The 14,808-nt window shown below is 41.4% G+C and overlaps 1 protein-coding gene across 1 annotated transcript in view; it reads left to right on the top strand.

The window, feature by feature from the left end:
- LOC138372796 (uncharacterized) overlaps positions 1 to 14,034 on the top strand; it is a 30,093-nt gene extending 16,059 nt beyond the window's left edge. Inside the window, exon 2 of the mRNA XM_069338449.1 lies at positions 13,213 to 14,034. Coding sequence (XP_069194550.1) covers positions 13,213 to 14,034 — 822 coding nt within the window. The remainder of the gene's footprint in view (positions 1 to 13,212) is intronic.
- Positions 14,035 to 14,808: the final 774 nt, after the last annotated feature.

Below are 14,808 nucleotides of genomic sequence, written 5' to 3'. Positions count from 1 at the left end.
ACACAGGTGGAAACTGAGTGCCCAAATGAGCCACAGAGATATTAGAAAGAACTTTTTTAGTGTCAGAGTGGTTGACAAATGGAATGCATTAGGGGTGATGTGGTGGAGGCTCACTCCATACACAGTTTCAAGTGTAGATATGACAGAGCCCGATAGGCTCAGGAATCTGTACACCTGTTGATTGACGGTTGAGAGGCGGGACCAAAGAGCCAGAGCTCAACCCCCGCAAACACAACTAGGTGAGTACAACTAGGTGAGTACACACACGGTGAGCATGGTGAGGAGATTTGATGAAATATCTCTGCCAAAAGAGGTCACCGAGTGATGTCGGGGATTGGGTTAAAAGATCTGACGACTTCCAATCCTTTTGAACAGCCAGTGTGGCCTAGTGGTTAAAGCACGGGACACACCAAATGTGCATGGAGTCCTGGCTGTCTGGGTTCCAATGCTTCAGAGGTGAGGAGTTTTCTGTTGCATATTGGCTTGGGGACCATGCAAGCTTGTTTGTGCGCATATATATATATATATATATTATATATATATATATATATATATATATATATATATATATATATATATATATATATATATATATATATATATATATATTAGTATATTTTGGTAGCAGTCTTTCCTGTAGACATATATTATTAAATATGACCGAAAAAGTAAGATTAATAATTCTAACACGAATTTTCTCAATCTTTCGTACATTACGCTTCACTGTTGGAGGTAAATCAAAAATCAATTCTCCAAAGTTCATTTTTATTTCTAGTCTGACGCGACACGGGCGCGTTTCGTAAAACTTATTACATTTTCAAAGACTTTAGTTCACAAATATACAACTGAATAGAACTTACATATCTCCGATTTTATATCTACATTGAGTGAGGTGGAAGGGGTGATGTGGCATTAACACAAGACAGAACAAAATGTGGTATTAATAGGGTATTAATTTCATCAACACAAGACAGAACAAGGGTATTAATAGGGTATTAATTTCATCAACAAATGATGATGAAATTGATGAAATTAATACCCTATTAATACCCTTGTTCTGTCTTGTGTTGATGAAATTAATACCCTATTAATACCACATTTTGTTCTGTCTTGTGTTAATGCCACATCACCCCTTCCACCTCACTCAAATGTAGATATAAAATCGGAGATACGTAAGTTCTATTCAGTTGTGTATTTGTGAACTAAAGTCTTTGAAAATGTAATAAGTTTTACGAAACGCGCCCGTGTCGCGTCAGACTAGAAATAAAAATGAATTTTGGAGAATTGATTTTTGATTTACCTCCAACAGTGAAGCGTAATGTACGAAAGATTGAGAAAATTCGTGTTAGAATTATTAATCTTACTTTTTCGGTCATATTTAATAATAATATATATATATATATATATATATATATATATATATATATATATATATATATATATATATATATATATATATATATATATATATATATATGTCGTACCTAGTAGCCAGAACTCACTTCTCAGCCTACTATTCAAGGCCCGATTTGCCTAATAAGCCAAGTTTTCCTGAATTAATATATTTACTATAATTTTTTTCTTATGAAATGATAATGCAACCCTTTTCTCTATGTATGAGGTCAATTTTTTTTTATTGGAGTTAAAATTAACGTAGATATATGACCGAACCTAACCAACCCTACCTAACCTAACCTAACCTATATTTATAGGTAAGGTTAGGTTAGGTAGCCAAAAAAAGCTAGGTTAGGTTAGGTTAGGTAGGTTAGGTAGACGAAAAAACATTAATTCATGAAAACTTGGCTTATTAGGCAAATCGGGCCTTGAATAGTAGGCTGAGAAGTGCGTTCTGGCTATTAGGTACGACATATATATATATATATATATATATATATATATATATATATATATATATGTCGTACCTAATAGCCAGAACTCACTTCTCAGCCTACTATTCAAGGCCCGATTTGCCTAATAAGCCAAGTTTTCCTGAATTAATATATTTACTATAATTTTTTTCTTATGAAATGATAAAGCAACCCTTTTCTCTATGTATGAGGTCAATTTTTTTTTATTGGAGTTAAAATTAACGTAGATATATGACCGAACCTAACCAACCCTACCTAACCTAACCTAACCAATATTTATAGGTAAGGTTAGGTTAGGTAGCCAAAAAAAGCTAGGTTAGGTTAGGTTAGGTAGGTTAGGTAGACGAAAAAACATTAATTCATGAAAACTTGGCTTATTAGGCAAATCGGGCCTTGAATTGTAGGCTGAGAAGTGCGTTCTGGCTATTAGGTACGACATATATATATATATATATATATATATATATATATATATATATATATATATATATATATCGTACCTAGTAGCCAGAACGCACTTCTCGGCCTACTATGCAAGGCCCAATTTGCCTAATAAGGCAAGTTTTCCTGAATTAATATATTTTCTCTAATTTTTTTCTTATGAAATGATAAAGCTACCCATTTCATTATGTATGAGGTCAATTTTTTTATTGGAGTTAAAATTAACGTAGATATATGACCGAATCTAACCAACCCTACCTAACCTAACCTAACCTATCTTTATAGGTTAGGTTAGGTTAGGTAGCGGAAAAAGTTAGGTTAGGTTAGGTTAGGTAGGTTAGGTTGCCGAAAAACAATTAATTCATGAAAACTCTGCTTATTAGGCAAATCGGGCCTTGCATAGTAGGCTGAGAAGTGCGTTCTGGCTACTAGGTACGACATATATATATATATATATATATATATATATATATATATATATATATATATATATATATATATATATATATATATATATACATATATATATATACATATATATATATATATATATATATATATGTCGTACCTAGTAGCCAGAACTCACTTCTCCGCCTACTATTCAAGGCCCGATTTGCCTAATAAGCCAAGTTTTCCTCAATTAATATATTTACTATAATTTTTTTCTTATGAAATGATAAAGCAACCCTTTTCTCTATGTATGAGGTCAATTTTTTTTATTGGAGTTAAAATTAACGTAGATATATGACCGAACCTAACCAACCCTACCTAACCTAACCTAACCTATATTTATAGGGAAGGTTAGGTTAGGTAGCCAAAAAAAGCTAGGTTAGGTTAGGTTAGGTAGGTTAGGTACACGAAAAAACATTAATTCATGAAAACTTGGCTTATTAGGCAAATCGGGCCTTGAATAGTAGGCTGAGAAGTGCGTTCTGGCTATTAGGTACGACATATATATATATATATATATATATATATATATATATATATATATGTCGTACCTAATAGCCAGAACGCACTTCTCAGCCTACTATTCAAGGCCCGATTGCCTAATAAGCCAAGTTTTCATGAATTAATGTTTTTTCGTCTACCTAACCTACCTAACCTAACCTAACCTAGCTTTTTTGGCTACCTAACCTAACCTTACTTATAAATATAGGTTAGGTTAGGTTAGGTAGGGTTGGTTAGGTTCGGTCATATATCTACGTTAATTTTAACTCCAATAAAAAAAAATTGACGTCATACATAGAGAAAAGGGTTGCTTTATCATTTCATAAGAAAAAAATTATAGTAAATATATTAATTCAGGAAAACTTGGCTTATTAGGCAAATCGGGCCTTGAATAGTAGGCTGAGAAGTGAGTTCTGGCTACTAGGTACGACATATATATATATATATATATATATATATATATATATATATATATATATGTCGTACCTAGTAGCCAGAACTCACTTCTCAGCCAACTATTCAAGGCCCGATTTGCCTAATAAGCCAAGTTTTCCTGAATTAATATATTTACTATAATTTTTTTCTTATGAAATGATAAAGCAACCCTTTTCTCTATGTATGAGGTCAATTTTTTTTATTGGAGTTAAAATTAACGTAGATATATGACCGAACCTAACCAACCCTACCTAACCTAACCTAACCTATATTTATAGGTAAGGTTAGGTTAGGTAGCCAAAAAAAACTAGGTTAGGTTAGGTTAGGTAGGTTAGGTAGACGAAAAAAACATTAATTCATGAAAACTTGGCTTATTAGGCAAATCGGGCTTGAATAGTAGGCTGAGAAGTGCGTTCTGGCTACTAGGTACGACATATATATATATATATATATATATATATATATATATATATATATATATATATATATATATATATATATATATATACTTTACCATGCATATTTCCAGTATATTAAACCTCAGTTATCCCTTTACAAGCAGTTTTCGCACCTTTTTAATTTAATAGGGTGGAGAATGTGGGTGATAGTGAGAATGATGAGAGTATGGTGAAGGCAGAGTACATGGGCCAGGTAGTTGGCATTCCCGCCCAGCGTGAAGCCCTGGGAGATACACTGTGATAGTGACGCAGTGATGCTCACTATCCTCACTCTCCTCGTCCTCTCGCGTTTCGTGATGCTGGTGGTCGCTATGGTGGCCGGTTGTGGGGGTGTGGAGGTGGTGGTGGCCGGTTGTGGGGGTGTGGAGGTGGTGGTGGCCGGTTGTGGGGGTGTAGAGGTGGGGGTGGTGGTGCAGGTGGCCGGTTGTGGGGGTGGTGGTGCAGGTGGCCGGTTGTGGGGGTGGTGGTGCAGGTGGCCGGTTGTGGGGGTGGTGGTGCTGGTGGCCGCTTGTGGGGGTGGTGGTGCTGGTGGCCGGTTATGGGGGTGGTGGTGCTGGTGGCCGGTTGTGGGGGTGGTGGTGCTGGTGGCCGGTTATGGGGGTGGTGGTGCAGGTGGCCGGTTGTGGGGGTGGTGGTGCAGGTGGCCGGTTGTGGGGGTGGTGGTGCTGGTGGCCGGTTGTGGGGGTGTGTGTGGGGGGATAGGTGGATGTGGGGGTGGTGGTGGTTCAGGTGTACCTTACGTGTGGGTGCCATGTACCATACACAGGGGGCGACGTGTTCTGTACATATATGCAATGTATGCCATGCATAAGGGGCTAGGTGTACCATAGATGTCACGTGTATGTGTATGGTGACGGTAAATGGGAAGAAAGCGTGAGAAAGAGTGTGTGACCAGACCTTCTGACCAGCCATGGTTTGGGTGTCGGTGCCGGGGGGGGGGGGGCAGTTGAGGTCCCCCCAAAAAAACAGTAACTGGAAGACATATATAAAAGCCATCCTTCTGCTCTCGACAGGAACATTCACTGACGAACTTGTCGCCCGTGAATGAACGAATTTTAAAACTGGACTGTTTTCCGATGGGAATTAGAATCAAGGAGCCGGTTGGCCGAGCGGACAGCACGCTGGACTTGTGATCCTGTGGTCCAGGGTTCGATCCCAGGCGCCGGCGAGAAACAATGGGCAAAGTTTCTTTCACCCTATGCCCCTGTTACCTAGCAATAAAATAGGTACCTGGGTGTTAGTCAGCTGTCACGGGCTGCTTCCTGGGGGGTGGAGGCCTGGTCGAGGACCGGGCCGCGGGGACACTAAAAGCCCCGAAATCATCTCAAGATATCCTCAAGAAGGAGAAAACTTTCATCAAGAATAATTGGATCCAAAGTCTGGCGGAGGGTGACTCCGGAGGGTGACTCTGGCGGAGGTGACCACCACCTGATTAAAATTTGACAGGAGATATTTCTCCGTGGACGTAATCCCACCATTAAACTGACAAGATCGCACCCTTACAAGCAGCAATCAAGAAAGGGCTAATCTACCGGTAGAACATTTTACTGCCAGTATACAGGATTCTGGTCCAGAACGACAGCATCCGTGCCTTGATCCAAGTACCGTACCAAAGCTGTCACAGTAGATTATTAAACAAGATCAAGTGCACGCCCTAAATCACTCGACATGCCTCTAAGTATATGACCCTTTCTTTAAAAAGGAAGAATTTAGTTCAACTCCACTATGTGACGATAACTCCAACGCTATGTGACGATAACCAGACACCAAGATATCGCCACTAGAAAACATGCATGCCACTAAAGGAAGATCCGGTCAGCAAATACAGCTCAGTGTCAATGCTGTTAATAACTGGCAAAATTCTTGATACAATAATCTCATAAAATATATATATATATATTAATAATTTTACTATCATATGTTGCTGTGTAGTCGACAATTTTGGTTACAGGCGAGGTTGTTCTGCTGTTGATCCCTTGTTGAAAGTTTCTACTCTATGGCATGAGTCGATGCTACTCATTTGGTGAGTAATATAGCACAAGGGTAATGTGCTTGTCCCCTTGCTACGACATGTCTGCTTCAGTGATCTAATGCATTTTCATCAATTAATTGACAGTTGAGAGGCGGGGTCAAAGAGCTGAAGCTCAACCCCTGCAAGGACAACTAGGTGAGTACATGTCATCAGCGAAGCCTAGATCTATGCTGATGACTTCACCCTATTATTTACGTATATACGAGAGGAAATACCAAATGCCATGAGCTTCATTAACAAGACACTTGCAGCAATATATGTTTAGTGTCAAGTATGGCAAGTTTCCTTTTGCTATTGAGTAAACACGCTATGTGACGATAACCAGACACCAAGATATCGCCACTAGAAAACATGCATGGAAAATTGGCAGAAATATCTTGCTGATGAATTTTGTTCTTCAGTGACTGTGAGGACTCATGTGGTAAACCTACCAATCATGTCAGCACAGAAACTTACAGCACTAACAAACATCTCACTCGAGAGGACTTATCTTGGTTGGCCTGGTCACTATGTTAGAGATGTTAAGAGGCGCCTTAACTAATATGTATATAAGGCCAATGTTCTTAAAGTTCCTCACCTGGCCAAACGTTCGTGGATCTCCAGAGTTAGCACCACAGCACATCAACAGCCTCATGCTGGCTATGCCATTTTCAACAGCATACATTCATCAACGATCATTCATGCTTAGGCTGAGTCACATTTAAAATATATTCTCTCAACATGTAGATATGCGTGAACCCAATTTAGCTGACTACATAAAGACACCGGTTTCACCCTGTATATATTATGGTCGTATCTTAGCGTAGAGTATATACCCAGTAAGTCCAAATAACAGTAAGTAACTCATTATATGAGTTGCTTGGGGTCACACTTGAAAGGACATGATGTAGGATAAGATCTCTCGCCTTGTTTGTTTAGGATCAGTAGTCTTTGTTTATAAATATGAGAGAGAGAGAGAGAGAGAGAGAGGAGAGAGAGAGAGAGAGAGAGGAGAGAGAGAGAGAGAGAGAGAGAGAGAGAGAGAGAGAGGAGAGAGAGAGAGAGAGACAGAGAGAGAGAGAGAGAGAGAGAGAGAGAGAGAGAGAGAGAGAGAGAGAGAGAGAGAGAGAGAGAGAGAGAGAGAGAGAGAGAGAGAGAGAGAGAGAGACAGAGAGACAGAGAGAGAGAGAGAGAGAGAGAGAGAGAGAGAGAGAGAGAGAGAGAGAGAGAGAGAGAGAGAGGAGAGAGGAGAGGAGAGAGGAGAGAGAGAGAGAGAGAGAGAGAGAGAGAGAGAGAGAGAGAGAGAGAGAGAGAGAGAGAGAGAGAGAGAGAGAGAGAGAGAGAGAGAGAGAGAGAGAGAGAGAGAGAGAGAGAGAGAGAGAGAGAGAGAGAGAGAGACAGACAGACAGACAGAGACAGAGAGAGACAGAGAGAGACAGACATAACATCTAGTAAGAGGTGTAAGGGTTGGGGGAAAAAGACAGTATCGGTGGCCATCTACAGGGTAACTTCCCCAGACACTCTGTTATATGACACTTACCACCAGGTCGCTGCGCCGTGTTAGCTTCCCTCTCTTCCCTACATCTTCTTACCCATTCCACCCCATCCCCCCATCTCATCTCACCTGCCCCTCCCCCATAACGCCCCTGCTCCTCCTCCTCACCATACCCCTTTCCCAACCTGACTTCACCTCTTCATTCCTCTCGCAATTCCTTCTATTCATCGTCTATTTCCCATGGTCCATCGACATCTGTAATGTCTATGTATCACACCTCTGTACCTGTTCCCATGCCACAGAACTGCGGAGCTTCTGTGTCCTTTGATAACCATAGAGCTATAGCCCAAAAACACACACACATACACAAAAACATACATACACAAACACAAACAACACATACACAAACAAAGTGTATGATTAGTACTCATTCATTTCTAGCTAACGACTTATTTGTAGGCCTTCTGACTTTCAATTTATATACAAAACTGGTCACTCAACGACGCTTTGTAGTGAGGGAAACTACATCTCACAGGGAACCTCTCTTCCCTCTCTCCTGATGTGGTGCCCAATCTTTTGAGAAAGTTGAACACTTCAAACATTTGATAAAGAATTGCGTTGCAGAAAAGTACGTCTTGTCATCACTAAATATTAATATATTTCTTATCAGGTATGCAAATTAGCTGTGAAATGGAGTAATGTTCTCTCTGAATATTTCTCACTACAAAATGGGGGTCAGACAAGGTGCTGGTTTTGGTCCTATACTGTTTGCTCTCTATCATTAGCCATTGTTATACGAGTTAAGAACCAGTATAGCTGACTGTAACATTGGCAGTACTAAGGCCAATGTTTGTTGTTTGTTATACTGATGATTTAGTTTTACTCCCACCGACCAATGGAAAACTTGATAGAAATATGTGGAAGCTGTAGCGCTGAGTACAACCTAACGTTCAATCCTGCCAAATGTACTGTGGTTGCTTCTAACTCACAGGACTCGTTTTATACAAATCCCATCCTAAAATTGTTTGGCAGAGATATTCTGGTAAAGTATTCTGAAAAGCATTTGGGACAAATTATATTCTCGGAGGGCCCACTTGTTAATTTTTCGAATGCTATTAAGGTCAGAACAATGTTTATTATAAGTGAATTTGGTCATCTTAATTCCTGGTCGAAAATAAAGTTATTTGAGAGTGAATGTCTAACTACGGTACCTACAAAATGTTGACTTTGGTAAGATTAATTGTGAATGGAGGAACTCTTCACGACGGATCTTGGTGTCCATCCTTACACTCGTTGTCCTCTCCTACCTGGCCTGGTGCCCACATCTACTCTTGAAGAAATAATTCACAATCCAACGATACCTTTTTGTCTGAAACGACTCACCCATCCAGCAAACACAATTAGCTCTCTTTCCGGGCACCCACTTAGCATTTGGCCACTGCAATATTTCCAGAAATATGAACTTCGTTACACACAGAAATCACAATAACGTTGTGCATCAAATGAACAAATCCACAAGGGCCGTGACGAGGATTCGAACCTGCGTCCGAGAGCATCCGATTAAGGCAGCGTCTGAGATGCTCTCGGACGCAGGTTCGAATCCTCGTCACGGCCCTTGTGGATTTGTTCATGAACTTGATTGTTGTGAAACACGATTGTAGAATGAGTGATGTACATAACGGTGTAGCGAGTGTAGAGGATATATGTAATTGTGAAGAAATAATTCTTACAAAGAGATGGTTTACTGCAGTTTAGTCCTTCAATAGGACTCAAAATGAGTCCTATTGAAGTGTGATCTTGTCGTATTAGCTGTGTGTGTTTAGAGTGATTTTGACCTCTAGAATCTGTTGATGGAGAATGCTGAGGGTATGCAAATTTTCTTAACTTCGTGGTATGATTAGTTAAAATTATTTCGTCAAATTATCTTCTCATCATCCTAATTTTGTGATATAAAATGCTGCAATATCTGTCTCGGCGCTCTAATGATAAACTACTCTGTTTGTCAATATATATCACCTTTCACATTGTACACTACATGTTACTCACTCTAGGCCAAAAATGTAACAGTGATTTAAACTGTTGTACACCTGTTTAGTCCAGCCATTATTGTAATGATTGTAAAAGTTAGTACGAATGAAGCTTTTGAATCTGATTTCGATTCTTTTAATACATCCTCTTTTACCCTCTAAACCTTATCCCTAAACACATCTTCCTCTTCTTCAAGATCTTCGAAAACACGGGGGCCCAAGAGCTGGCACACATTCCTGCAGGCACAATTATGTGAATAGAATTAGGTGAGTACACTCATATTCCCACACACCTCCACCTCTGGCAAACATATAAGACCATGAATCATAGAGGGAAGATCGGGACCGGGTCTGCGCAAACCAAGATTACATCTGCTAAACGCTGGACGGGACAACAATGGTATTTTCTTATCTCGAGCGTATTAACCAGTGGCGTTAAATCAGTCCGCCGTGGACGAGTCTATTGTTAAACTTAAAGACCTTCCCTCCGGAGGGTTTTGCTCGCACGGGATGTTGTTTATGTTCCTCGGTACCTCGTAGGTTTAACTTAATGGCTTTATTCTCTAAAAGGAATCCGACTCCCTGTTCAACAAGGTGATGTAGTGTTTGAAACCAAGAGCCGCGGCGCGAGACTCCTTTGTCACTTGGGGTTTGATAAAGTGAGATAAGTTTATAGTCTCCTACATGCTATGTCTTTTATTGGTTGGGTTTTCATGACGTGTCTAGTTTTATTTGCAAATTAAAATAACATATATAGGGAGTACGACCTTTGGTTGTGTTGGTGAGGGCCCTTAGTCGCGGTGAAGATGTTATACGACACTGAGGGAAGCCTTCTTACGATCCAACATTTATTTAAGAACATTGAGAATTAGGGAAGGCCGCAGTGGGCTTATTGGGGCACACTAGATGGGTCCCGTTTATATTTATCCTCTCTCATCCATGAACGTATCCAATCCATTCTTGAAAGCTGTCAAAGTGTTTGCCTCAATAAGGCTAGATGGCAACCCATTTACCTTATCCGCCAACTCGTTTCCAAACCATCACTTGCCCCACATCCCTCTTGAACGAAACTTCTCCAGCTCGTTCGCTTCGGTGCGGGTTTTGACCTGTTCCGACGGTCATAACCGTGTTTATATCCCCCTGCCTACGTCACTAACCCACTTGAAGACCTAGATCATATCTCCCACCTTTTCCTGCGTCTCTCCACGAGTGCAGATTGAGACACTTCGGACGTTATCATACAAGATGCGAGCGACAATAATCTGGGTGCAATCAGTTCACTCGCTTGAATCATCGGGAATTTGAACTCGGACCTCAAAAGTACCAAGACTGTTTGTCCTAACAACCAGGCTATGGATTAGTTGCAAGAAAGGTTATAAACCAAAAAGTTGCATAGTAAATTGTCAAAGGGGGTTAGCCCTCCTGAAGTGGAAGGGAACATATTAGGAGAAAGCGCCAAGCCATTACCACACTATAGCTCTGGGAATTAGGGATCAGGGTTTGCCCCTCCCTTCTGGACCTTGTGGAGAGGCGGGTGGGTGCGGATTTTGAAGGGAAGCCAGAGTTTCAGGCACGAATACCACAGTGTGTATATATATATATACCAGTGTTGTCACAATAAGCTTGCGCCAGTCTCTACAATGTCATTTTCTACCGTGTTTGCGTGTATTAAATTCACTCCCCCCCCCCCCCCGCACCCATTGGTGTATCTTTATGTTTTATCAGGCACCATTTATACACCCAACCACTTGGACTGGACTGGTAGAGCGACGGTTTCTCTTCCTGCAGGTCAGCGCTCAATCCCCGACCGTCCAAGTGGTTGGGCATCGTACGTTCCTCCGTCCCATCCCCCAATCCTTATCCACATCCCTTCCAAGTGCTATATAGTCGCAATGGCTTGGCGCTTTCCCCCTGATAATTCCTTCCTTCCCGCCCTGGTCTCTCGCCTGGACATCAGTAGGTTGTTCACTCACACTTTGTGAAATTTGTCACAAGACGACGAGGTTTTAGACCGGTGGGAAACTGGGTTTCCAGGAGAATTAGCGAGGAAATTGCTTAGGTCTGGTTAGGTTAGGTTAGTCTATAGGCAAGATTATGGTTAGGCTGGGCTCGGTTAGGCTAGATTATAGTTAGGCTGGGATCGGTTAGGCTAGATTAGGTTATTTTAGGTTAGGCTAACTTAGGTTATGTTAGGCTAGGCTAGGTTAGGTAATCCTAGGCTAGGTTAGGTAATCCTAGGCTAGGTTAGGTAATCCTAGGCTAGGTTAGGCTAGGTTTGTGAGGGAGTGGCTTAGCAACAAAGAACTTGGGAGACACTCGACCTGTGCTGTCGATTGGCTTTATGCTTGATCTCTTGGACGGTGCCTGGACTCGTCGTCCTGATGTGTGGTGTGGCACTATCTTCGAACATTTCTTTTACATGTTATAGAGTGGGTAGCACATGCGGTGTATAACTGAAAGTGTTCGGTGCAGACCGTATTTTGTGTCTTGCCATAAGGATTTGCTTGATAAATGTGCAGAGTTTCCAGTACCTGTGTGGTGTTGCGGTCTTGTCATATCTTTGTGTTCTACGGCACCATCTGCCTCGTTACAGCGGCACTGTTGAAAGTCTTTCGCGGGTTTCTTGAGTGCTCCATCCTGTAGATGCAGTCCTTTTACTTAAGGAACTTGACGTAAGTATCACGTTAACGATGCTCTAGCTGAAGTGTCTTATTGTACCTGAGGTTATGAATGGATTTAGACTCAATATATCTCTACATTCAGTTTAATTCATTTGTTGACTTGTGCTTAAGATTATCTGTTGCTGAGTTATGAAGGCTATTATGATGTGTGCGTGTACTCACCTATTTGTGCTTGCGGGGGTTGAGCTTTGGCTCTTTGGTCCCGCCTCTCAACTGTCAATCAACTGGTGTACAGGTTCCTGAGCCTACTGGGCTCTATCATATCTACATTTGAAACTGTGTATGGAGTCAGCCTCCACCACATCACTGCATAATTCATTCCATCCGTTAACTACTCTGACACTGAAAAAGTTCCTTCTAACGTTCCTGTGGCTCATGTGGGTACTCAGTTTCCACCCGTGTCCCCTTGTTCGCGTACCACCAGTGTTGAATAGTTTATCCTTGTTTACCCGGTTGATTCCCCTGAGGATTTTGTAGGTTGTGATCATGTCTCCCCTTACTCTTCTCTTCTGTCTTCCAGTGTCGTAAGGTGCATTTGGTGCAGGTGTGTGTGTGTGTGTGTGTGTGTGTGTGTGTGTGTGTGTGTGTGTGTGTGTGTGTGTGTGTGTGTGTGTGTGTGTGTGTGTGTGTGTGTGTGTGTTAAGTTAATTTGATTTACATGTGCAATGATATTGAATATTATTGTTTATTATTTACTTTACTATACTTTGTATTCTATTGCTTTATTAGTCGGCCGGTTTGTAATCCTTAATGTTCGGGTGTGTTACGTGTGTCTAGCGTGTTTGGCTTTCTCCGGGAACTGGTTTTAGAGGTTTTGTAACGTGTACCGCTGTTTGGGTGTGCAGCTGCTTGGGTGTGCATCTGCCTGCGTGTACCGCTGCCTGCGTGTGCAGCTGCTTGGGTGTGCATCTGCCTGCGTGTACCGCTGCCTGCGTGTGCAGCTGCTTGGGTGTGCATCTGCCTGCGTGTACCGCTGCCTGTGTGTGCAGCTGCTTGGGTGTGCATCTGCCTGCGTGTACCGCTGCCTGCGTGTGCAGCTGCTTGGGTGTGCATCTGCCTGCGTGTACCGCTGCCTGCGTGTGCAGCTGCTTGGGTGTGCATCTGGCTGCCTGTACCGCTGCCTGCGTGTGCAGCTGCTTGGGTGTGCATCTGGCTGCCTGTACCGCTGCCTGCGTGTGCAGCTGTTTGGGTGTGCAGCTGCCTGCGTGTACCGCTGCCTGCGTGTGCAGCTGTTTGGGTGTGCAGCTGCCTGCGTGTACCGCTGCCTGCGTGTGCAGCTGTTTGGGTGTGCAGCTGCCTGCGTGTACCGCTGCCTGCGTGTGCAGCTGTTTGGGTGTGCAGCTGCCTGCGTGTACCGCTGCCTGCGTGTGCAGCTGCTTGGGTGTGCATCTGCCTGCGTGTGCAGCTGCTTGGGTGTGCAGCTGCCTGTGTGTGCAGCTGCTTGGGTGTGCATCTGCCTGCGTGTACCGCTGCCTGCGTGTGCAGCTGCTTGGGTGTGCATCTGCCTGCGTGTACCGCTGCCTGCGTGTGCAGCTGCTTGGGTGTGCATCTGGCTGCCTGTACCGCTGCCTGCGTGTGCAGCTGCTTGCATAATTCATATTTACACTAAAGACAATGCATTGTTGCCTTTCTCTTGCATATGTATTGGACAGGTCCAAACAAGTTGATGTTTGTGCTTTGTTTATTAGGCTATACCTTATTACTTGGATCACTATTGTCTTCTGCATTGAAATCTCTTTCACAGACCTCTTACCTCTATGTTCATTATATATATATATATATATATATATATATATATATATATATATATATATATATATATATATATATATAGGATAAAAAAAAAGAATAGGGGGTGGTAGTTCAGTGAGAATCCACAAGGTTTTCTCTGAATACTCATTATTTTCTTCTTCGAGGCTGTGGGTCCCTACAATTGCAACAGAGGTAATATCCTTATTATTATTATTATTATTATTATTATTATTATTATATATATATAATAATAATAATAATGAGGATATTACCTCTGTTGCAATTGTATATATATATATATATATATATATATATATATATATATATATATATATATATATATATATATATATATATATATATATATATAATAATAATAATAATAATAATAATAATAATAATAAGGATATTACCTCTGTTGCAATTGTAGGGACCCACAGCCTCGAAGAAGAAAATAATGAGTATTCAGAGAAAACCTTGTGGATTCTCACTGAACTACCACCCCCTATTCTTTGTTTTAATTAATTTTGTTTTATTATATTTTTATTGCAATGCTACAGTTTACAGAGAACACACACACACACACACACACACACACACACACACACACACACACACACACACACACACACACACACACACACACACACACACACACACACACACACACACACACACACACACACACA

The sequence above is a fragment of the Procambarus clarkii genome, chromosome 40 (assembly GCF_040958095.1).
Source record: "Procambarus clarkii isolate CNS0578487 chromosome 40, FALCON_Pclarkii_2.0, whole genome shotgun sequence".
In the NCBI taxonomy this organism is placed as follows: domain Eukaryota; kingdom Metazoa; phylum Arthropoda; class Malacostraca; order Decapoda; family Cambaridae; genus Procambarus; species Procambarus clarkii.
The sequence above is the reverse complement of the archived record's forward strand: the minus strand, read 5'-3'. Positions and strand labels throughout refer to the sequence as shown.